Source organism: Ananas comosus, linkage group 15, assembly GCF_001540865.1.
Source record: "Ananas comosus cultivar F153 linkage group 15, ASM154086v1, whole genome shotgun sequence".
Lineage (NCBI taxonomy): Eukaryota > Viridiplantae > Streptophyta > Magnoliopsida > Poales > Bromeliaceae > Ananas > Ananas comosus.
The window spans coordinates 10849501-10871876 of NC_033635.1; the positions used below are offsets into that span (position 1 = coordinate 10849501).

Consider the following 22376-nt stretch of genomic DNA (forward strand, 5'->3'; position numbering starts at 1 on the left):
AAATTTAAAGAATGTATTTGACTTCAAAATTCATTGTATTTATCCATTTGAAAACCAACTTGAATTGACACCTAAATTTAAATTCAAATTCAAATTCAAATTATGATCCCTCCCATATTCAATTTTAAACACAATAAGACAACACCATTACTTGAATGGTTTTCATTTCATTTCACCACTATCATATGATTGTGGAAGTACAAATTATGTGAGGACATTAAAATTGCATTAAATTAACATGGCCCCACCCTATACCTATTACTTTTTATGTTCAATAGCTTTTTCTTTAAAAAAAATTGTAAAATAAACAATTGAGGACATAGGAAATGTGATTAAAATAAGATTTTTCTTCATTTATATATATGTGTGAGAAATTAAATTGGAATTTTAAAGTGAACTTAGGTATTCTACATTAATAAATATCCAACTCCTTTACATATTGTTAATGGACATGTACTTAATTAACAACATTTAATTATTAGCACTTAAGGAAACTGTAGATAAAGTTGCAATAGTATCTATTTTTTTTAATTAACTAAAATTTAAAGTGTTAAAGTTGTAAGTTATTTTCTATTTGGAAAAAGGAATTGAACATTAATTGTAGCAGTATATATATATATATATATATTTTTTTTCCAACGTTGCGAATGGTTATGTTAGTACTCAGAAGCGCCACTCATTTCATTATCGTGATAGTACCCATCGAGGACAGTTTAATCATGCAGATAATATTATTCATGCGACAAAATCGTGACCAAAATCTCTTATTCATACTTTGACCATGAAATATTGAGGAAAAAAAAGTAATCAATTTTGCGACAAAGAAATGAGATTGCGACATCCATTTATTAGAAGCGCCACTCATTTTGTCGCCACTTATATTTCATTTTTTTCTCTCCAATATTTCATGTTAAGGTAATATGGAATCAGAGAATTCGCTTATGATTTCGTTCTCAAAGTAATATTTATTGTTGTCAGAGCACATATTAGAGCTAACTATATTTTGAACTTTTTTTTGTTGGAACTCGCTTAAACTTGTTTTAAAAGAAATTGGCTAAACATGTACATGTGATAAATCAATCATTTGAACCATGAGTGGGCTCAATTTTTTATAGTGGATCATATAAATATCATCATTGATTCATGTTGTGTGAATTGCATAAATGGAACCTTTACTGTTTGTCACCATGCACCAAAATTAGTTAATTTAATAAAAAATATGAGGAAAAAGTTTAATGATATATGCATGAGGGTAACAACTTGGTCATACTAGTAAAACTATTATGTTTTTAACAGGCATATAGACGCGCGTGTTCGAATATGTTCCATATTTGAGAGATATATATCTTCTGACTACTAGCGTAGTTGGTACAACTATATATTTTTAACTAGCACAGAAACTTGTCCGAATATGTTCCACATTTGAGAAATATATATCTCCTGACTACTAGTGTAGCTGATCCAACTATATATTTTTAACAAGTATAGAAACTTGTTCAAATATATCACGTACTTGAGAGATAAAGAGACTTCACATACTATCTCCTAACTACTAGTGTAATTGGTAAAATTGTATGTTTTAACATGTACAAAAGGTATACTTGAATATCTATCATACTCAAAAGAGAGAGAGAGAGAGAGAGAGAGAGAGAGAGATTTGGGGGCACTTATCCATACAATTATTCCAATGCATCTACTCACCATTGATGCAACAACACTAGCTAGCTAGCAAAGAATAGGACATATTCATGCAAATAAAGCACATGCATGAGCATGGAACTAACATTCCAAACACCCCCATTTTTCCATTTTCCATCCCCAAATACAGCAAAGAAGCTGTACCACAGTGTACAACACTGTTGGGCAAGGATCCACAAACATTGGGAGAGTCACCTTCATGTATTAATTAATAAATATTGGGAATGAGCACAAGCATTTATGCTCTTTGTACAAAGCATTAAATACCATGATTTTGATAGATTTTGCTGTTAATATATGTAAATAATTAGTTTCATTCTCTTGTGTTCTTCATCAAGAATTGATGAATCAATTAGTTTTTTCTTTTTCTTTTTCTTTTGTTGAAATTAATGAATTTGTTTCGTTAAGTCAATGAACAGCCACATGATCCAATAAGTGTGTCTGTTATTAAAAATATATGTAAAATAAAATATAACTATTTTAATTATTTGTTATTCAAGTTTATATGATTAGTGTTGAAAAAAATATAATTTTAGAATAGAATAATATGAATTTGCGAAAGAAAGTGCGGAACATAAGCTTTTGAATGAGCATGCTTTTTGTTTTTTAATTTCTCGTCTTTGTAGACTCCTAAGTCCTAATATTGTGATTTTATCCTTGTACTTTTTTTTGTTATAAAATAAAATAAAATAAAATAAAATAAAATAAATGAATAAGCTTGTATTTGGTAAAATGTCTAATTTTTCCCACAAAATAACCACAAAACCAAAAAAAGAAATTCGAGCCTGGTCCGATTTTTTTCTTGGGCCACAATAATTAGATCTAACCGGCCCAACTGAACCGGTCCGGACGCGACCCAACCCACATTAAACCGGGCCGAGAGGCAAAACAAATCTGACCCATTAATAAGAGAGTGCATGGAAAACCAAATTAAGGTTAGGGTTTCTCCGAGTCTCCGAACCCTCGTCTTCTACGTCTTCATCGTCCTCGATCCCTCGATCCTCCACCTCGATCGAAGAGAGAGAGAGAGAGAGAGAGAGAGAGAGGGAACGGGAGAGGGGGGGTGGGGATGGAGCGGGAGCGGCGGCGGCGGCGGCGCCCCACGGCGGAGGAGGTGATCGCGAGGCTGAGGGACGATGGCGACTTCGACTCGCTCCGCCTCAGAATCACCCGCAAGGTCAAGGAGAATGTAAGATCCTTCATTCCTTTCCTCGACTTTGATGTTAAGTATGAAACTTTTTTTTGTTGATTCTCTTTGTTTGTGTATAAATACTCGAATTTGCTACATTTCGATACGTGAATTGTGCTATTTGATGGTAGTAGTGGGAGCTATGGAGTTGGAGAAGTGGGGTGAGACAATTTAGGGTTTAATTACTTGCTTTTAACCATATTGTATGTGCTTTTGATTGGTTAGCTTCATCTTATTATTCGTTCCGTTACTTGAATTTGATCTTAAGTATGAATCTTTTTGTTGTGATTCTCCATGCGAGTGCATGAATGCTAGAATTTGCTATATTAAGTTAGGAGTTATGTAGTTGGAGAAGTTGGATGAGACTATTAGGGTTTAATTACTTGTTTTTAACCATATTGCATGTGCTTTTGATTGATGAGAAAAATATCTTAATTGATTGCAAATTGTTGCTGATTTTTGGCAAAATTGGAAAACTTTGTCGCCAGAACTGAGTTTAGTTTCCTAAATGCAAAAAAGGGTATTGGTGATGCGTGGGCCACATGTTCGTCTAACAAATGTGAATCTAATGATCAAGCGAGTCGGAGAGGGAATTGAATACAGCTTGTGGTGATCAAATGCGAAGTCCACTTGGGGAGGGAAGAAGCTTGTGCACTTGAGAACCAAAGAAAGACGATATATCTTTTATTAAAGAGAAATCCAAAGTGCAGGAGAAGGGATTGAACTATTATCCCGCCGATCGACTTTAGAAAGATGGCTAATCTAACATGGACAGTTGTGATTGAGGCGGATTTCGGGATGCAATGTTGGTGAGGGTGTGAATCAGGCAACGACAGAGATGCAGACGAGCCCCAACTTTGCGGTGGTGGAGGTGGAACCAGTGTGAAGCACGACAGCATGACCATAGGAGGAAGGAGACTACATTACTTCTAAGATTACATTCTCCCTATCTTAAAGTTACACTAGCATTACTCCTAGGATAGAGTAAACTGATTGGTGTTATCCTTTATGAGTGTGCCACTTATCGAACAGCTGGGACGATTACTGGAGCAGCCATGTCTACGAGTGCATCTGGATGAGCCTGTTGCTCTCCTGCTACCATATAAAATTGGCACCTAATAGTTCGGGTTCATCATTTATTCGCCTCATCAATCTTCAGTTCGAGGGCTAAGATTGTGCCATGCCCTCAAGCCTCAAACTGGAACTCACAGGCCATTCTTCGGTGTCGACACTAACAAAGGCAAGAACTCCTCATGAGGTGGTAGACATTATGCTTCACTCGAAGAAGTAAATTATACGGTCTAGTATATTTCAATTTATCTCGTAGGTTTTCTAGATGTTTAGAGATCTGGGCTAGCACCTTGCAATATATTGTAACATCGTTGTTTTTTTCTTTAAAAAAAAATTCTCGTTCAAGGATAATGTTAGTAAAGAAGTTAATTTTGCCACAGGAAGAACTGCGGAACAGCATATTGGCAGAGGTTAAGCAATCGGTGGTACTAAATGAAGAAGGCTCTGAAAAACTGAAAATGAGAGAGCTTTCAGATGCTATATATCAAGAGCTTGGGTAAGTCGGATTCTAAACTGGGGCTCTTACATATCTATTCCTGCAAATCATCTATGTACATTTGTTCTCCTGTAAAATCTGAGTTTTCTTATATTGCTAAGGACCCAGCAAAAGTGCAATTTCTACGGAAATACCCCACATCTTATTTAAGGCTGTACACAATTCATGGGTCGAAGTGGGTTTTGTATTAGAAATTTAAGGAGGGGGTATTTTCTTTTTTAAGCTAAAGGGCATGTACGTGTAAGAAGTTAAGTTTTGATGGGCAAATATGAAGATTCAGATGTGACGAGGATGTCTATGTAAAAATCTCAAGTAGATTATCTCTTTTCCTGCTAGTTTCATTTACACTGATTTTTGGATACTCCACACAGGAGCAAAATTATGGGCCAAATTTCCGATGAGGTGTGGAACATTATAAAGTCAAGCGAGACAGAGATCAGACAAACAGTGGAACTGGTCTACAATAGGTTAGTGAATCCAGAGGAGAACATAGAAAAGAAAGAAGCTCATGCTTCTCCACGAAAAAAGCACCGAATCAGTGACCAAGAGAATCACGATTCACCGGCAAAACCTTCTAATTGTGAACCAAATGTTTTGGATGAGAATGAACTAAATGAACCGCCGGGATTCGTTCCAAGTGTTCAGCATAGTGGCACGAATCGTAAATCAGAGAGCCCGCGGCTTCTTCATGAGGAGAAGCCACGATTACATGAGGAGGAGATGGTTGATCCGCCACCTGGCTTCAGTCCTTGTAGTGATCAGAGTGCTTTACCCAGAGGTGTCATCGATGAGGATCCGGATGTTCCTCCTGGATTTGGGTGACAAATTGGATGAACTGTTACTAATTTAGGTTAATCTGCGCTAACTTGAAGCGAATTTGCGAAACAGTCTTGCAATATTTGTACATAATGCATTGGAGAAAAGCGAGTTTCTTCTTATTGTTTTTGCTTTCGTATGGCTGCTCAATTTGTTTCAAGAACTGAGGGTTGCAGGCTTTATAGCCATTTTTGTAGCGACTTACTCTGGTCGTAATCTTACACCGTTATAACTTATGAAATTTATATGATTGTTCTATGCTGAATGTTATCACCATCCTCCGACTTGTTTCCATACAATTTTGTAATTTTGTGTTTGAATTCAATGGTCATTCCAAAATTTTATACTTATTCGAAACAGTGATGAAGTACAGCATTGAAACTGATGGTGTTGAAACCCAGGGTAGAAGTTTTGAGAGTTTTTCTTGTTGTTTAGCCTTATAAGCTTGGTGCAGCAAGTGATAGTTATGGACAGTACTGCAACTCCTTGCAGAATCTCAGTAAATAACCAATCACATTGATTATTTGGATCGGCGAGGCACTATCGCAGTTTTGTCGATTAAAACAAACACAGTTGCATACATTATTTGCTTAATCCCCACATATTCCATGTATGATACCCGAAAAGAAAAAGAGATTAAAAGCATCTAAGATAATCTGATTATTGCATTGATGATTTGATGAGATCTCACAAGATGCCGCTAACCTAATTCTAGATAGTTTCCTACTGAGAAACAGTTGTCCGAAGGGGCAGAGAGCTCTCGATTTCCTTCGTCTCAGAAGCTCTTTCCGCTCTTTCCGCTACAACTTTCGACATTCCGAACATCTGAAACACGAAATGCAGAGGTTTTGACTTCAAATTAAAAATCCGATTTTAGAAATTATGCGGGCTTATGGCGGCAAGATGAACACTGTACCTTCTGGATGGTCTTCTGAAAGCAACTTTTGTGCTCATCCATTGATGCATGAATGAATTCGTCGATGTGGTCCCTCACATCGGCGAGAAAACTGTCGCTCTCCGATTTCTTCTTTCTGCTGCAGGAGGCCATGGCTTGATTTACCGAGCGAGTTGAGTTCAGGAGTAACTGAAATTCCTCACAAGTAACCTATCAATGATGTATCGAGAGAGAGATTGAAATCACTAAGAATCGTGTGACATGAAGCAACATGTTGATTACAATAGAATCGCTAGAATTTCTGTAGAACTGCTGTTTAAGTAGAACTATTTGGAATGCAGATATGATTACGGAGCTCAGAAGCGCATTTAAGCTTCGTGCAGTGATTGTGAACCAAAACTGCATGTTGAGGATCATACCTGAGCTTATATTATCTCCTACAGCTGCAGAATAGCTTCAAAACATTGGAAAAATACAGATGACAATAACATCACACTGATAACTAACAAGATTGAGACTTAGAACAACAAATTTCATAGCAAAAAAAAAAAAAAAAAAAAATCTACTTCATGGGTCTCACTTTGCCACATTCAAAGCATAAAGGCTCATTAAGGACAATAAATCAAATCAAAATAGCAAAATAGCTACAGGTAATGGGATGTTAATCAAAAAATGAATACGAAAATTTGAAATCACTGTAAAAAAAAAAAAAAAAAAAACAAAAACAAAAAAAGTTGCAAACACTGTAATCCTATTTATACAACCCAAAAAAAAGGGCCAAAAATCTCCAACATGGTAGGACAAATTTTGCAAGACCCACAAATTGTGACATTAAATACAACCCAATATTATATAATACCCAATGAATACAAAATTTAGTTTCTTCTTGGTTATCTAAATTAAAATAATAAAACTTTTTTTTTTTATTTTGGGTTAAGAATGAATGAGATGCATAGGATTAGCAAACCTTTTTTGGATTAGGGTTGGAGTTGAGAGAGAGAATTAAAAAAGAAGTGGAATTGGGAGAAGGGAGAAGCAAACGCTTCTTTTATTTAAGGTTCCTCTTTGGCAAATGTATTGTTTGGACCGGGTCTACGAGGTATAATGTTATTGCTTGGACCCTGTCCACCACGTCATCTAGTGTACTATGCCTTTTTAGTAGCATTTTATATAACTTTTTGGATAGCTCATTGCTACGCATTTTTTTTAAATAGAATATGCAATTAGTTTTTAATTTGAATAATTTGATCTTAAATTTTGTAAGTATTATAGTTTATAATAATTTTTGATAAGTCACAGTTTGGCGCATAAATTATAATTATGCTTGAAATAAATTAGAATAAATAACTAATGTCTTATAAAAAAAAGGTATATGTATTGTGAAAGAGTTCAAAGATAAAATAAAATACACAAATTAGATTATTTTATTTTAAGAATTAAATATCTAGTGTATACGTGACTAATCACGTATCTCAAGGTGACAGAACATCGATCAGTTTTATGATTTATTGCTAAGTACATATGAACAACAGATATTCCAATTCTCAAATTATTTTTTATTTTTATATTTGTTGAACAGATTTTTTTTTTTTTTAACTACAGTTTTATGCTCTCCCTTTCTCACACCACCACAACCAAAAAAAAAAAAAAATCTCGGTCTACTAGAGCTGGTCCAGGCAAAAATAGGTGTAGGGATTTGACTTCTCGGCACGTGCGCGCACGTGCGGAGCAGTTTCGGATTCGGTTACTTAAACCCTTCCTCGACCCAACTCCAACCCAAAAAAAAGGAAAAAAAAAAAAAAAGATGGCTTCTTCTTCTTCCTCCACCTCTTGTGTTTTCAAGGTTCTCTTTTGCTCTAATTAAGAATTTATTTATTATTATTAATTATTGTTATTATTGAAAATTAGGGTTTTGAAAAAGAGAATTTGTAGATAATATTGGGCTCATCATCGGCGTCGCGGCGACAAATTCTATCGGAGATGGGTTACGATTTCACTATCATGGTGTGCTAATCTTTCTTCTTTCTTTTTTTGATATTTTTTTGGGTGCCATGCTCTAATTTTTTTTTTTAACAAAAATTGTTGATTTGGGGATGTGGGTATTCGATTTTAGAGCGCGGATATTGATGAGAAGGAGATTCGGAGGGAAAAAGCGGAGGATTTGGTGATGGTTTTGGCCAAAGCTAAGGTAAAGGATCCACCCTTTTTAAAAAACTTTTTAAGCCCCGTTTTATTTGATTTGGACTATTTTGGATTATACTTTTCTTTTTTTGGGCATTAATTCGATTAGATGCATATGCATTCCTGTTGATTTTTAAAATTGCTAATTTGTCCCTGCTATGTTTGCATCGCGGAAAATGTTATAAAAATTATATTTTTAAGATTTTTGTTCAAGTGTTTAGGGTTTAGAGAATAGAGATGTTAGAAATGAAAAATGGTGGCAAAAGTTATTTTGAAAGAAACTTCTTTTTGCGAAGTTCAAATTCATGCTCATATGATGCAAAGTTCAATTTTTTAGAGGAATAGATTTGAGTACTCAAAATTTTGGATGGACTAACCTGCTAATCTAGGACTTCATTGGTATGTTGTGGGCAATTCTCCAGAATTTTCCTTTTATTGTTTTTTTCGCCGAAGGTGAAGTTCGGATCGAAGTGGACTTTCGGATTAACTAGGAAGTTCAAGTGAAAGTTACTTCCTTTTTGCTATTTGTCTGTATAGTTGCGGAACTGAAGTTCCTCCAGTTTAGTTGTTTGTTTGATCGAAAGTGAGTGGCGTAAAAACCGGAGGCGTGACCGAAGTCGATTACGATATTTTGGAGAGTCTTGAGTTTCGACGGAAAGTGAAGTAGCGATGAACCAAACATTAGAGATGGGCATGTATGGCTGAATGCCACTTCACCCCTCTCCACCGTCGGTGAAACAAACACACTGAATGGACAAAAAAAGAATTCTATCCAGAATACTGTTTTCTAGAATTTTTTTCTTTTTCTGGGGAACCAACACCCTTTTAGTTCTAACTACATGAAATTACTGTCAGATAGTGTAAAAACTTTGTGAATTGGCATATTTATAATACTTAATCGCAGGCCGATGCGATAATATCAAGGCTTCGGAGCAATGGTTTTAATCAAGGTGGTTCTGAGCCGACGCTCTTGATTACTGCTGACCAAGTATGTCTACATTCTCTACGTATAAATATAGAATATAACAATATTATTGTTTGTTTTGATTCATGTTACAAGAGTATGCTTGTATTATAGATTCGTAGTCAAAGAACAACCGAAGAACAGAAACCAACTTTAAAGGAGCTTGCTGCTGGTTTATTCTAACAATTTTCGTTTTATATCTTTTGAATAAATGAAATTATTTTGGAATTTAAGTTGTCTCTTATACATGAAGCATCAATGGTGTACTCAAACCAAGTGCAAATTTTGTTTACTGAGAATCCAAGATGGTGTAAACACTTAATACGGAAACAACCTTTGAAGGAATCTGTTGACATCCGATCCTTAATTTTCACACTTCGCTCTTCATTTTTCATCTCGCAGTGGAGAATAGCTTTTGCTCATAGCTGTGTCCTACATTATGCTATCTTGATAGCTTGGAAAATAAAAAAAAATCATCTGTTCACATTAAAAATTAATATATTTTTTTGGTTTTTCGAAACCACAAATAGTTGTTCCGCATAGTTTGTAAATGTTAAAAGTTGTTGTATTCTTCTGATTGTGTATCGCTCTCTATTGGCGGGAATATCTAATCATATTAAGAGCAATAAATATGATGATAGTTTTTGCATTTTGTGGAGGTTGTGGTCCATGGAGGGGCGATTAGAGAAAAACCGAGCAGTGCTGAAGAAGCACGAGAATTTATCAAAGGTTGGCAAATTCTCTCTCTCTCTCTCTCTCTCTTTAAGTTGTCTTATTACAATTAACCTTCACTTAACATACTTCCATTACATGTGATACTCAACTAATAGGTTACTCTGGAGGTCATGCATCGACCGTCGGATCTGTGCTCGTTACAAATCTGAAGACTGGTATCCAAAAGGGAGGATTGGATATAGCTGAAGTATTGTCAATCTTTCACTAATAGCTTCTCATGTTGACTTCTTTTCTCAATTTTAAACCTTGTAAACGGTTTTCTATCATCAAATAGTTATTAATTATCAAATTAAAAAAAAAAAAGAAAATCTGTCAGAAGTTCATTCGTATGTGTTATCTTTTAGCAAGTTCTTGTAGGTAAACAGAACACCTGATTTTAGTAAGAATAAACCTAAGCAACAAGAACGCTTCTTTGTGTTTCTTAGAACCAATTACTTTGTTCCTTTTTTCTCTCTGTGGCTTCATGATTTTAACCATGTGTTATTTCTTCCGATTGGTGATATGCAGATATACTTTCACAAAATACCCGATGAGGTTATTGAGAATTTGGTAATTCTACATTTTAAATTGCATTTCTCTCCTTAATATAAGTAAATAAGCGAACAAACCAATAGTAAGTTAACTTTCTGATACTTGTTTCAGATTAAGGAGGGGAGTGTTCTTTATGTTGCTGGTGGCCTGATGGTTGAACATCCTTTAACCTCACCATTTGTCGAAGCAATCGTGAGTTTTTCCCAATACATATATTTTTTCTGTAATAGCACATTTGAAGGTTTTGATCTATATTTCTTTTTTATGGATTTAATGGTTGCAATCTAATTGTTTGTATTCTTTTCTAGGTTGGGACAATAGATAGCGTGATGGGGCTTCCGAAGGCCCTCACAGAGAAACTTATCCGAGAAGCCCTTGAAAAGACTCCAAGGACCTAGCGGCAATTGACTTCCTTATTTGATGTTCAATTTAATTAGATGAAATTATCTAATGGAGAATGGCCAACAAATTTTGTCATGACCAGATATGGGAAACTAACTACGATATTGTAGTGCTCTAACACATTTTAAACAGTTTTAATTTATGATCATGCTCCATGTTTGTGACCTTAATCTTAAGTAACATCTTATTCATCAAGATTATGACATGTTACTTCATGTTTTCTTTATATTTATTGCAGGAATTTTTTTTTATGCCGTACGTCAATGTTAGAATATTGAAAATGTCTTAGTGTTGTCACAGTTGTTAATATTTGCCTGAAATATTGAGCACATTGTTGATAATGTAAATTTTATGGCAATGAATAAGTTAGAGAGGGGCATCATTTAAATAGTATCATGAATTCAATTATGGCTTTTCCATCAACTCGGGCCTTGCTTGGCCCGTTTGAGTAGTGCTGTGTGAAGAAGCTCCGATAGCATTTTGTTAACTCTTCTTGAACAACTTTTTGGCGCATTAGAAGCAGTAGTTTCAAATTAAAACTTCTGCTTTGACAACCTAGAGGCTTATATTCAGCTTTGTATCATGGTGAAGGTCCAAACATTCTGTTTTGGGAAGAGAGATGTGTTCAGAAACACTGTTAAACAGACAATTCAGGCTCATTCTCATGTTCTTCAAGGAAACTTTTCCTATTATATTTCTGTTTCTATATTGTTTGGACAATTTATAGAATTTATTTCTAGCAATTGTACACAGCATAAGAGTGGAACTTCCATAAAAAATTGCATTTGTATTTATAAATTCATTAGAATAGATAAATGAAGTTCAGGGAAAAACGAAGAGAGTTATATAACATTTAAGGATACATTGCACCAAAACCATGGTCAGACCTTTTTAGGGTGTTTTAGTTCGATCGCAATATTTCACTTGTAACGATTAGAAATCTAATCTTTGCATTCCGTTGAGACCTTACCTGTTTCTTTTCTAGAAGTTTCCCAAGTGAATTGAAATATCCATGTAATCGTTATATGAGAAATGCAAAAGAACACTTGTATAACATTTATAAGAAGGTGATATTTTAATGAAATATAAAAATTAGGAACCAAACTAAAACTACCATGAAAGATCGAGGACTCCAGGTATGATTTACCGCCTCTTTTCCCCTCGACCAGTTGTTCTGAGTTGTTAATCGCTTGCTTTATATGACTTGCTTTACTAGCCCAGATACAGATGACAACTTCACCAGATCCAGAAACAAATTTATCATTGTTAGCGTGAATCAGATGATGGAGCATCGAATGCATGACGACTTTCACCATTGGATTGAGAAGAGCATCATCAGGTGTTTCGCCATTGGGCTGGTTTTCTTGTTAATGTCAGCTAATCTGAAATCGTGTAGTTCCTGATCTACAGAGTCAGTACTGGCAATCAATCATGATCGATCGCACACTGACACTGGTAAGATGAGATCCCCTTTCCTTGCTAAATATTAATTTTTTAGGTAATTATTCTATAGAATTGCTGAAATATGCTATTGCAATGGGGAAACATGCAGTTTTTCTTTGTTTTAGATTCAACCCAGTATCTGCTTTTAGGTAGTACATGCATGATTTTCGTCCTTATTATACTCTAGCTGCTAATGATCCAATATGCATGATTTTTCTCCTTACATTGTAACACTGTGATGGTTAACACACCGAAAAAGTAATGATATATTATAGGAGGATGGATTTAACCAAGTTGGGTTAACTAGAGTTTTGAGAACACTACATTAACAAGGGCCATTCTGGGGCCCTTTATTTGTTTGAGACAAGGGCTTTTAATTGCAAACTCCGTTAATTTCATGTATGTTTCTAAAGATGCAAATTCATCGAAAAGGCCTCGAAACCATTTTTTTCGCATGCATATTTAGTTTTACGAAAGGTTTTTTTTTTCGATTTACAAATGACTTTTTTTCATTTCTTTCTTTTTAAGTCTCCTTAGATATTAAAGGAAGCCTCTATTTAATTGCTTTAGAAGTACAAACTCCTTTTTGGTAATTAAATTAGTACAGAAGGTAGCTCTGGCAACATCAATCATGTCAAGTGAAAGATGCTTTTTTGGCTCTTTTCCTGATATTTAGTGCCAATTTAACTCGGATTTTGAAATGACTTCTTTTTACTCGAGGAGTAGAAGCAAAAGTTAAGCATTTGATAATAACATCATCTGGAGCTTATTTCTCGAGCAAGAAACTGAACGAGGCTTCGATTCTGGTATTTAGTGCTTGTTTAACTCGGATTTTGATAATAACATCATCTGGAGTTTGTTGCTAGAGTAAGAAGCTGAAATAGGCTTTGATTCTGCTCTACTCGAATAACATTTTGTGGCGGCTTCATCTGCGCCAAACTGACCTTTAGCATTGCCAGTTGATCATAGATCAGTTTGTACTCAATTTTTCATCAGAAAATACACATGTAATTACATCTCTTGTAATTATACCCACTCATCCTTTTTGTGTTCCATGCAGAGACTCAGCTATGGGATGAAGCTTCTCCTGGTGCCAAAATTTGATCTTGAATGTGTTTCATGCATCAAATTGCTTCTTTTTTTAAAAAAATTTTCCCAATTGACATCACTCTGTGGAGCAGAAACTTACATAAGGTGGTGTGCAATTTTTTAAAATTATTTTTTTAAAGGTAGCTTAGTGAAATTATTATATAAGTTAGATACTGATTCATCATGTATTTTTCATTACCAATTTAGCTACCCATTTCTTGTAATCATATTTCAGCAGATCTGTGAAATTATTTCATATCTATTCAAACAACATCTTGTCAACAACACCATCATAACCACCCTGACCTAAAAATTTATGCCCAAATTGGCAAATGAGAACATGGTTTTGTATGATTAGAGAGGAGAAAAATTAAAGAGAAAAAAATGTGACATGGATTAGTTAGGAAGAGAGAATGTCTTTGCTGGATATAGAAAATAGTTTGTGCTTCTTAGGTGGGATACACATGTTGGCAGTTGTTGATACATCAAACTATTGGTTTCAATTAATTTATTTTAGCTTAAAGAAAATAAAACTGTTGACAGATAAGCACAATAATACTATAATTTTTGAGAGAAGCCATAGTTACATATTTAATAGTAAAATGTATAAAGAGTTTGTGTACTATTGCAATGTTGTGACTTTTAAGCCTTGTTTGGATGCATAAACATCTTATACAGTATGTTTCTTTGATTTTATTTAAAAGCATATAGTATTTGGCAGATGAAAAGTATATATAATCAAATGTCTAAAATTGATAATATATTTAACATTCGAGTTAATAAATTATCCATATTTATATTAAAACCTTTCAAGCAACAAAAACAAACTCCTAATTAATTTTAAATCACACAAAAAAGTAAAAATATACAAAATTTACATGAACTATGGACAATTTTGAGTTGGCTGCTTGCCTAATCTTTCAAATTTTTGATTTTACCATCCAACTTGTCTACTTGTTCGATTTGAATTAGTCAATAACATTTTGATTTTAAATTTGAATGTCTTATTTAACTTTATAAGTTTAGTATATTTCATGCAATTCTCACAATTATAAATTTATTAAAGTAAGGAATTAATTAGCTTAAATTTTGAATTTAGAATATTGTTGACCGACTCAAATCAAACAAATTAAAAAATTGGATAGTAAAACCAAAATTTTGAAAAATTTAATAGCCAACTCAAAATAGTTTATAGTTCAATAAATTCTGCATGTTTTTACCAAAAAAAGAAAAAAAAAAAGCCTATAAGGTATCATTAATGTTTATCTTATTTCGACATCAAAACATGGCCTAGTTTCTTAACTTTGCATATATTATATTTAATTTTGGCACCATCAAAAAATCAAGTTATCTTATATTGTGTCCATTGCATCCTTGATTTTGTAAAATGAGGCCAAGGGACTCGTTTACTTTTAGAATGTTATTTTTTACAATAAAATTCAAATTATTTTTTTAATGGTTAGAGAGTCATGAAGTGTCATCTACATCAAAGTTTATGAAACTAAGTGTTCAAGTGATAAAAAATAAAACCAAGTTGCAACATGTGCATAGTTTAGAGTTTATTTATACATTTTGAACTCTAAAATTATAAATTTATAATTAAGTACAAGGAGGTACGAATTAATTAGGAAAAATTGGTACTTGGGATAATTGCCCTGTTGAATGTTGACTTTAATTGTAGAATAGATTTGTATTCTTGTGTCATGTTTTAATCATTTGTACTTAATGTTTTGCATTGGATTCTCTTATAGCTCCATATCGTGGTTTTTTTTTTTAAATAATTTATTTAAGTTTTTTATATGAAAATTCATATATAGGTAATATATATCTATTGATAAAGAACTTGAATACAAATGGAGGATAATAGAAAAGATAAAAGGGTAAGATATATACATGCATAAAAACTAATTTTTTTTTATAAAAAAAACAAACCTATTTGATCGAGTTTCATATTAGATAGTTGGATTAGAATCAAAGAAGAACTACTATTAGATAGTTGAATGTATATATATATTAATACAAATTATTTACAAGAGAGAGAGAGAGGGATCGATAAGATTATATTGCTTGAATAGTTTATAGCTAGAACTTTCTACTAAATCTAGATAGTATTACAAAAGAATTAAGGTCACCAATTATAGGTGTATTTCAATATACATGCAATTAGAAGATGCATGATTATGTACTATGCTAAATTAAGCATATTAAGGATAAGATTATGGCCTCTTAATTAATGCTCAAGTGGATCGATCACTTGGGTGTTGCACAAGTGGCCTTTGACTTAACATATGCTTGCAATATATATATAGGCGAAGTTGCATAGCTAATGCAATATATAGTTAATATACCCCATTGCGGGTTGTGTGAGAGAGAGAGAGAGAGAGAGAGAGAGAGAGAGAGAGAGAGAGAGAGGAAGAGGGGGGGGGGGGGGGGGGGGAGGGGGGGTCTCATCCATCTTGGGTGTTTCCAAGTTGGCAAAAGACAAGTTGCTTGTGTTAAATATAAAAATATTTGTTGAAATCGGAACGGCGAAAAATAGATCCAGAAAATAATTTAATGCAAGAAAAGAAAAGATAAGAAAAGAACACACCGATATTTACGTGGTTCGGCCAACGACCTACGTCCACAGACGAAGACGGAGCAAATACTTTATTAATGTCGAAAAGGCGGAGTACAAGAAAATCTCTCAAAAGACTAAAAAACTTAATTAGATCCGAAACGCCGCAACCAGCAAACTCCAAAACGGCTTCTCTCTCAACCCGTGCGGACCCAAAAATTGGCCTTAATTAGCCGGCAGCTTGGCTCTCTCTAATATGCAATGCACGATAGGCCTCATCTTGGCTCGGGTCACCACACCACAGGGATGCTAGATACACCTTGGGTTGACTTAATTAATTAAGCACCAATGGAGTACCCGAGCGGAGCACCGAGAGCAAATTAATTTGAGGATTTCTTGGCCCTTAATTTGGTCGCTACAATTAATTTGGCCGTAGCATATATTTATAATACATGTCTACTAAATAGAGTCTAATACTAATTCAATTAGAAATTAGATTCCGACTCATAATCCATGTATGCCAAATTAAATCTAAATTATATTCAATCCCAATTAGATTAGGATTTAATTCCAGTTTAGATAACTACAAATCTAAACCAAATATAACAATATTTAAAATAACTTTTATTCTCTAAAAAGTTAACTCAATCGAAAATGATGTTTTAATTAAATATTTTTATGTTTAACACTTTTCTCCTCACCTAAAAGCTTGCTCTCTCATTGGTGTAGTATAGTTTATTTAGCTTTGCGTATTGGAGCATTGCTCTCTCATTGGTGTAGTATGGTTCATTTAAAAGCTTACTCTCTCATTGTCTGTGTTCAAGACGCCCAAATGGGTGATCAAGCGTATCGAAGCATTGCGTAGAGACTTCTTCTAGAATGGCGGAAGCAACCCCCCAAGGCAAGGGTTGTTTGATAGTATGAAAGAATATCTGTAAGAGTAAGAAAAAAGACGGACTAGAAATCTTGGACTTAGACATTATGAATCGAGCCATTTTGGCCAAATGGTGGTGAAAGTTTCACACGGCACTGCAGCTGCAGTGGAACAAGATCATCCATGCTCTATATTATCAAAGAAGAAGACCCTTAATAGAGGAAAGATCTTTTAGACCTTTCTCGTACTAATGAAAGGGAGTCCTAAACCTTAATGAAATCTTTAAATGGGGAATTCTTTACAAACTAGGAAACATGAGCACTATCAATTTTTGGTCCGATCGCTGGAGTAGGGAGACAACCTTGCAAACGTCGTTCCTCGAAGTGTATGATTTGACGGATGGCAAGAATCTAAAAGTTAAGGATTGCTTCGCGAGTGACGAATGGAACTGGAGTAGGATTCTAGGAGACGGTACTGGTATTACACATGGGCTGAGTTCTAACCTTGTGGCTTTTACGGATAGGGTCGCAGGTTTCAAAGTAGAGTAAAGACCGGATATGATTCTCTGGCGGTGGAGTCCCGACAGGTGCTTTACGATTAAATCGACCTACGTCGCGCTGAGTGATGGGGGTACAAGGGATGCACGTGCAAGCAAAATCTGGAGACTCTGAATACCTCTTAAAATAAAAGTGTTTTGTTGGCTCGTCTTCAAGAAGAGACACCTTACAGCAAATAATCTGCTGAAGAGAGGTTAGACCGAAGACACAGCCTGTGTACTGTGCGGGACTGAAGTGAAAACTGTGGATCACCTGTTCACACGGTGCGTATTCATCAAATTCCTTCTTGTGACGGGTGTGGAGGGTATTCAGGCTACGGATCTGGGAGACGACGTGACTTCCGTTTGGGATAGGTAGATGGGAAGAAAAGGAGTACAGACTGCGCGTAACAGTCTTACTGAATTTGTAGCTTGCTGGTGGATCATTTGGAAGATCAGGAACGATATGATTTTTAGAAAGATCCAGCCGGACTCAGTTTTAGCAGCCCATAAGTTTACGCAATTGTTGAAGCTTTGGGAACTCCTCCTGTCAGCAAATCGGATTGATTGATTTGGATCGATTGATTTTTTTTTTTCACCCTCGAGGCCCATATTACTTCACCTCTGTAACCTAGTTAATTATTTCAATGAATAAAGCAGATAGCGTGCTACCTTCTCCTAAAAAAAGTATGGTTTATTTAGCTGTACAGTACTCATCATGCGTGTACACGTGCATGCAACATATGTTGTATGTATACATAGAAATAACTAAGACCAAGCTCCAAACAAAGATTTAAAAAAAGTGCAAGATCTCTATGATTGATGTGTTAAATATAAACAAAATTAAAACATTATTTTATAACAGTTTAACGTTTTAGCTAGGGAAAAAATAATCGTCATTGATATATAGTATCGATCGAATAACATGTTCTAAAACTTGGCCTTTTGAGTCATTTATTGGCTGTGTTATTAAAGGGTACCTTTTTAGAGTAGTCTAATTAAATTTGCTAAGTTCTATTCAGGTGAGGAGATTCACATGTAAAAGTACACACAATTGGCCATGTGGACTTTTTATGAGAGTTTATAATATATATATATATATATATATATATATATATATATATAATAGGCTATAGGCTACTATACTATCTATGAGTATTGGAGCTCTGGTACTCATAGTGTTGTTTTCGATGTTGGGGCTTTCGAATCGACGATCCACTCTGTTAAATATGATCTAGGGTATTTGAAGTTTCTAGGAATTAAATTTTCGTTTTTTTTTGATATCGTTATACTTAGTCCATCAATTGTGTCATAAAATGGACGGTCGAAATTAAATGACGTCTTTAAAATTTGATGATCTGATTTTTCAATTCAAGATCGAGAGTTATTGATCTTTATCTATGTAGTTTATAGTATTTTCTATCAAAATTTGAAGAAATTTTGATTCTTTTACACTGTTAAACTAGCAAGTATTCGTTATACTGGCCGTTGAAAATTGATCAATTTTGTGACTTGTTTGATCGTAAGGTAAATTATGTCGAAAAATTATAAAATTTTGTTTCTTGAAGTTTTAAATGCTGTAAATCAGTTTTAACGGTGTGGATTGTTGATTTGAACGCTCTATGATTGAAAACAACTTATGTAGTATCGGAGGTCCGGTACGTACTCATAGATAGTGTAGTAGCCTGGCTATATATATATATATATATATATATATATATATATGTAGAGGTGGAGTTAATGTATGTCTCATTTGTTATAATTAAGGTCAAATGCTTTAGCACATGGGAAGTGGCGCGTTCACGTGCACAAAGTAATTTCTACAGAAAAAATAAATATATAGAGTAATTTCTTCAGAAAAACAACAAGACATTATTGATTAACCTGCTCTTAATTGTAAGGATCAAACAAAGTAACTAGAATATCTACATAGAAAAAAGTTATTAAAGTTTTTTTATTAAGTTACACCTCATAGAAAATTGTTTTAGACAATTTTTCCTTCAAAAACTTAAGCATATTAATTAGAGAACAGTGAGTTAATATGTTATATTTACTCTCCCTCACTAAACTTAAAGTATTATATATGATTGGCTCAATACGCGGACAAAAATTTAGAAAGAAAAATTAAGTAAAACAATCTTTTTTAGCTTGAGCTACTGATTAATAATAGTGTTAAATAGTCGCTTGTCTTTAGAGCACAAATTTTATAACGATGCTATTTTCTATTTAAATGCTCAGAAGCTGAGCTCTGATACCACGTTAAATATGTGTTGCATATCATATTTCCCATCAAATCTATCTTATAAATAATTGACTCCTTTGGAATAATCTAAATTGCAATCTACATGTATACTAGAGTTTAGAGAGAGAGAGAGACTCCTTTGGAATAATCTAAATTGCAATCTACATGTATACTAGAGTTTAGAGAGAGAGAGAGAGAGAGACTCCTTTGGAATAATCTAAATTGCAATCTACATGTATACTAGAGTTTAGAGAGAGAGAGAGAGAGAGAGAGAGAAAGAGAGAGGTTGAGATGTTAGGGTTTTCATATGGGGCCTGAGTCAGATTTTGCTGTCTCTCTATCCACCAACTCAGACCTGGTTTTCATACTTGATAAATCAATACAACTATAATATTTAAATTATCACATAAATATATACAGCACAATCTCTGCCTTATAATTGTGTCTCCAACCCACTCATGATTTAAGTATAACAACTTCAACCATATGCCTTGCCTATGACATTTAATAAATAATAAGCATTAGAATAACCTTTTTTTAAAAAATGAAGCATTAATTTGAGGTATGTGATAACAACGTGGCCCTTAAAAAACATATTATCCTTATTTTAAGGTTTATGCGAAAAGAGAAAAGTTCAATTAATTTATTATCCAAATCATCTTATAATTAAAAGGCATGATCTCTCATGATCTTCTTTACATCATCTGTGTCATTAACCTCTACAACAAATTAAAATGAGGTCCAGCATACATATATATATATATATATATATATATATATATATATATATATATATATATATTTCATTACTGTTTAGAGTTGTTCATTATTGTTTTATTGTGAATCCTGTTAACTTAAATGGAGCATCATGTTCTGTGATGGGAGGTCAGGTTGGACTGAATCACATTCGAAATAGTGTGAGGCTGGATTGGTCCGAGTCATGTTCGAAGTGGCGTGAAGCTAGTTAGGCCGAGTCACAATCGAAACTCCTAGGCACTATATCTATATATTTTAAGTAAATTAGTTACGTATTTTTAACAGCTCGAACTTTTGGATTATTAGTTAGTGCCAACGATCCAACAAATGGTACCAGAATTAGAAATCACGGATTCGATTTCTCTTGCATGCTGCGAATTTGTACAGGTGCTAGAGGGGGGTATTAATTATTGGCTTAAATTGGTCAACATTCTGCCCTATGGCAGGTGGTTATGTTGGACTGAATTACGTTTGAAATGGCGTGAGATTGGATTGGACCGAATCATGTTCAAAATAGTGTGAGGTTGGTTGGGCCGAATCACAATCGAAATCCGTAGGCATGGTGTTTGTACGTTTTTAGTGAATTAGTTATGTATTTCTAACAGTTCGAGCTTTTAGTTTAATGGTTAGTACCAACGATCCGACAAATCCTTCCTCTATAGGTTAATGAATAGGTTAATGAAACTACGAATTGCTTTGGAAATTCCTACGTGACATTTCGAAGTGACTTAGGATTATGAAGACTAAGTTAAAAAGGGGATAAAAAAACTAATAAAATTAAGTTATGCTTCATTTAATTAAGGGCTTATTTGGCCCATGCATGTTGTGACTTGTGACTCATTTAAATAGTGATATTTGAAGAAGTGTTAACAATTTTTACTAAATTTCTTCCTATTCAGTACCCATATATTAACTCTTCACTTCTCTAATTATGATTTCATCTGAGATCATTCTCATACGTGAAGTATATATTTCAAATGATCTTCTTTTACTTTAATTTTTCCTTTAATTAATCTAATTCTCTACTTAATTTCCAAGGGTTACATCAAATCAACGCCTAATTAAATTTAGTATGAAATTATTACAAAATGTCATGTTAAGTGCACATCCATAACACTTAGCTCTACAAACCTATCTCATCTAGAATAACTACCTACTAAAATCAGTCATGCTATAATACTTAAAAAAAAATCAAAATATATATATATTTAAACCATTTACATTGATGCATTGGGCTCGAGAACTACACATCACATGGACCAACTTATTTAATACAAGAGTTTAAATGTTTAGGTTTGAGTTAATTATATATGTATATATATTGATCCTTTATTCTTCTACTAGTAATTATTCTATGTTGTAGTACAATTTGAAATTTGAATCCTAATGTATAAAAGATTTACATTGGAGTTCTTGTTATTAAAATCTAGCTGGAATCTCATTCAACTTTTTGGCGGAAAAAAAAAAAAAAGCAAATTAATCTCTAAGATTTTTGTTTGTCAAATTTTAACTGCTAAATTTTGAAAGAAAAGAAAAGATCAAAAAGAGAAATATTTTGTATGTTACTATATATATATATCCCGCTATATTGCTGAAGTGTTGGCACTCATGTATAAAAGATTTAAAATTTAAAATTTAATAATAATATTTTGAAATTTTGAGTTTAATTATAATGCTGTCAATTAAATAATGTTGTGGGGGCAGCCACATGAGATATCTGCAGCAGTGCTGTTTCAAAAATTCAGACCAGACATGATTGAAAAGCTAGCTGTGAAAATAAATGATTGAAAGGACATATATGGAGCAGTAACACAAAATGCCACCCTATATATATATGTGTGGGTCTCCCCAGATAGCTCTACTCCGTGATAAAAAGGGATTTTAAAAATTATTAGTATTTTT

At 33.8% G+C, this 22376-nt stretch overlaps 3 protein-coding genes across 11 annotated transcripts; 2 read left to right on the forward strand and 1 right to left on the reverse strand.

The window, feature by feature from the left end:
* On the forward strand, positions 2637-5564 carry LOC109721795. 4 transcript variants are annotated; one of them, XM_020249587.1, is made up of 4 exons: positions 2770-2887; positions 3407-4145; positions 4339-4454; positions 4826-5564. In XM_020249587.1, exons 2-4 carry the CDS (start codon positions 4068-4070, stop codon positions 5274-5276), a joined length of 645 nt encoding a protein of 214 aa, XP_020105176.1. In that variant the 5' UTR covers positions 2770-2887; positions 3407-4067; the 3' UTR covers positions 5277-5564. The 4 variants fall into 4 exon arrangements, with proteins under 4 accessions (XP_020105175.1, XP_020105176.1, XP_020105178.1 ...); XM_020249589.1 differs by having other exon boundaries at positions 3407-4127; XM_020249588.1 differs by having other exon boundaries at positions 2776-2887; positions 3376-4145.
* On the reverse strand, positions 5787-7195 carry LOC109721615. 4 transcript variants are annotated; one of them, XM_020249315.1, is made up of 3 exons: positions 7133-7195; positions 6187-6375; positions 5787-6095 (listed from the first exon to the last, which is right to left on the reverse strand). In XM_020249315.1, exons 2-3 carry the CDS (start codon positions 6316-6318, stop codon positions 5994-5996), a joined length of 234 nt encoding a protein of 77 aa, XP_020104904.1. In that variant the 5' UTR covers positions 6319-6375; positions 7133-7195; the 3' UTR covers positions 5787-5993. The 4 variants fall into 4 exon arrangements, with proteins under 4 accessions (XP_020104904.1, XP_020104906.1, XP_020104905.1 ...); XM_020249317.1 differs by having other exon boundaries at positions 6187-6354; positions 7133-7184; XM_020249316.1 differs by lacking the exon at positions 7133-7195 and adding an exon at positions 6585-7064.
* On the forward strand, positions 7949-13781 carry LOC109721725 (maf-like protein DDB_G0281937). 3 transcript variants are annotated; one of them, XM_020249476.1, is made up of 10 exons: positions 7949-8008; positions 8098-8169; positions 8279-8353; positions 9251-9334; positions 9952-10039; positions 10141-10232; positions 10553-10594; positions 10688-10768; positions 10885-12433; positions 13482-13781. In XM_020249476.1, the coding sequence occupies exons 1-9, from the start codon at positions 7970-7972 to the stop codon at positions 10972-10974; spliced, it is 663 nt and encodes a 220-aa protein (XP_020105065.1). In that variant the 5' UTR covers positions 7949-7969; the 3' UTR covers positions 10975-12433; positions 13482-13781. The 3 variants fall into 3 exon arrangements, with proteins under 3 accessions (XP_020105065.1, XP_020105066.1, XP_020105067.1); XM_020249477.1 differs by having other exon boundaries at positions 9970-10039; XM_020249478.1 differs by having other exon boundaries at positions 7960-8008; positions 8087-8169.

Bases quoted from the DNA above. Each gene is read 5' to 3' on its own strand.
- LOC109721795 (XM_020249586.1), top strand. From the start codon at position 2,768: ATGGAGCGGGAGCGGCGGCGGCGGCGGCGCCCCACGGCGGAGGAGGTG. The intron at 2,888-4,338 runs GTAAGATCCTTC...ATTTTGCCACAG, and splicing joins CCCGCAAGGTCAAGGAGAAT to GAAGAACTGCGGAACAGCAT. The intron at 4,455-4,825 runs GTAAGTCGGATT...TACTCCACACAG, and splicing joins GCTATATATCAAGAGCTTGG to GAGCAAAATTATGGGCCAAA.
- LOC109721615 (XM_020249315.1), bottom strand. From the start codon at position 6,318: ATGGCCTCCTGCAGCAGAAAGAAGAAATCGGAGAGCGACAGTTTTCTC. The intron at 6,096-6,186 runs GTACAGTGTTCA...TTCGTGTTTCAG, and splicing joins TTCAGAAGACCATCCAGAAG to ATGTTCGGAATGTCGAAAGT.
- LOC109721725 (XM_020249476.1), top strand. From the start codon at position 7,970: ATGGCTTCTTCTTCTTCCTCCACCTCTTGTGTTTTCAAG. The intron at 10,040-10,140 runs GTTGGCAAATTC...CTCAACTAATAG, and splicing joins AGCACGAGAATTTATCAAAG to GTTACTCTGGAGGTCATGCA. The intron at 10,233-10,552 runs GTATTGTCAATC...GGTGATATGCAG, and splicing joins GAGGATTGGATATAGCTGAA to ATATACTTTCACAAAATACC.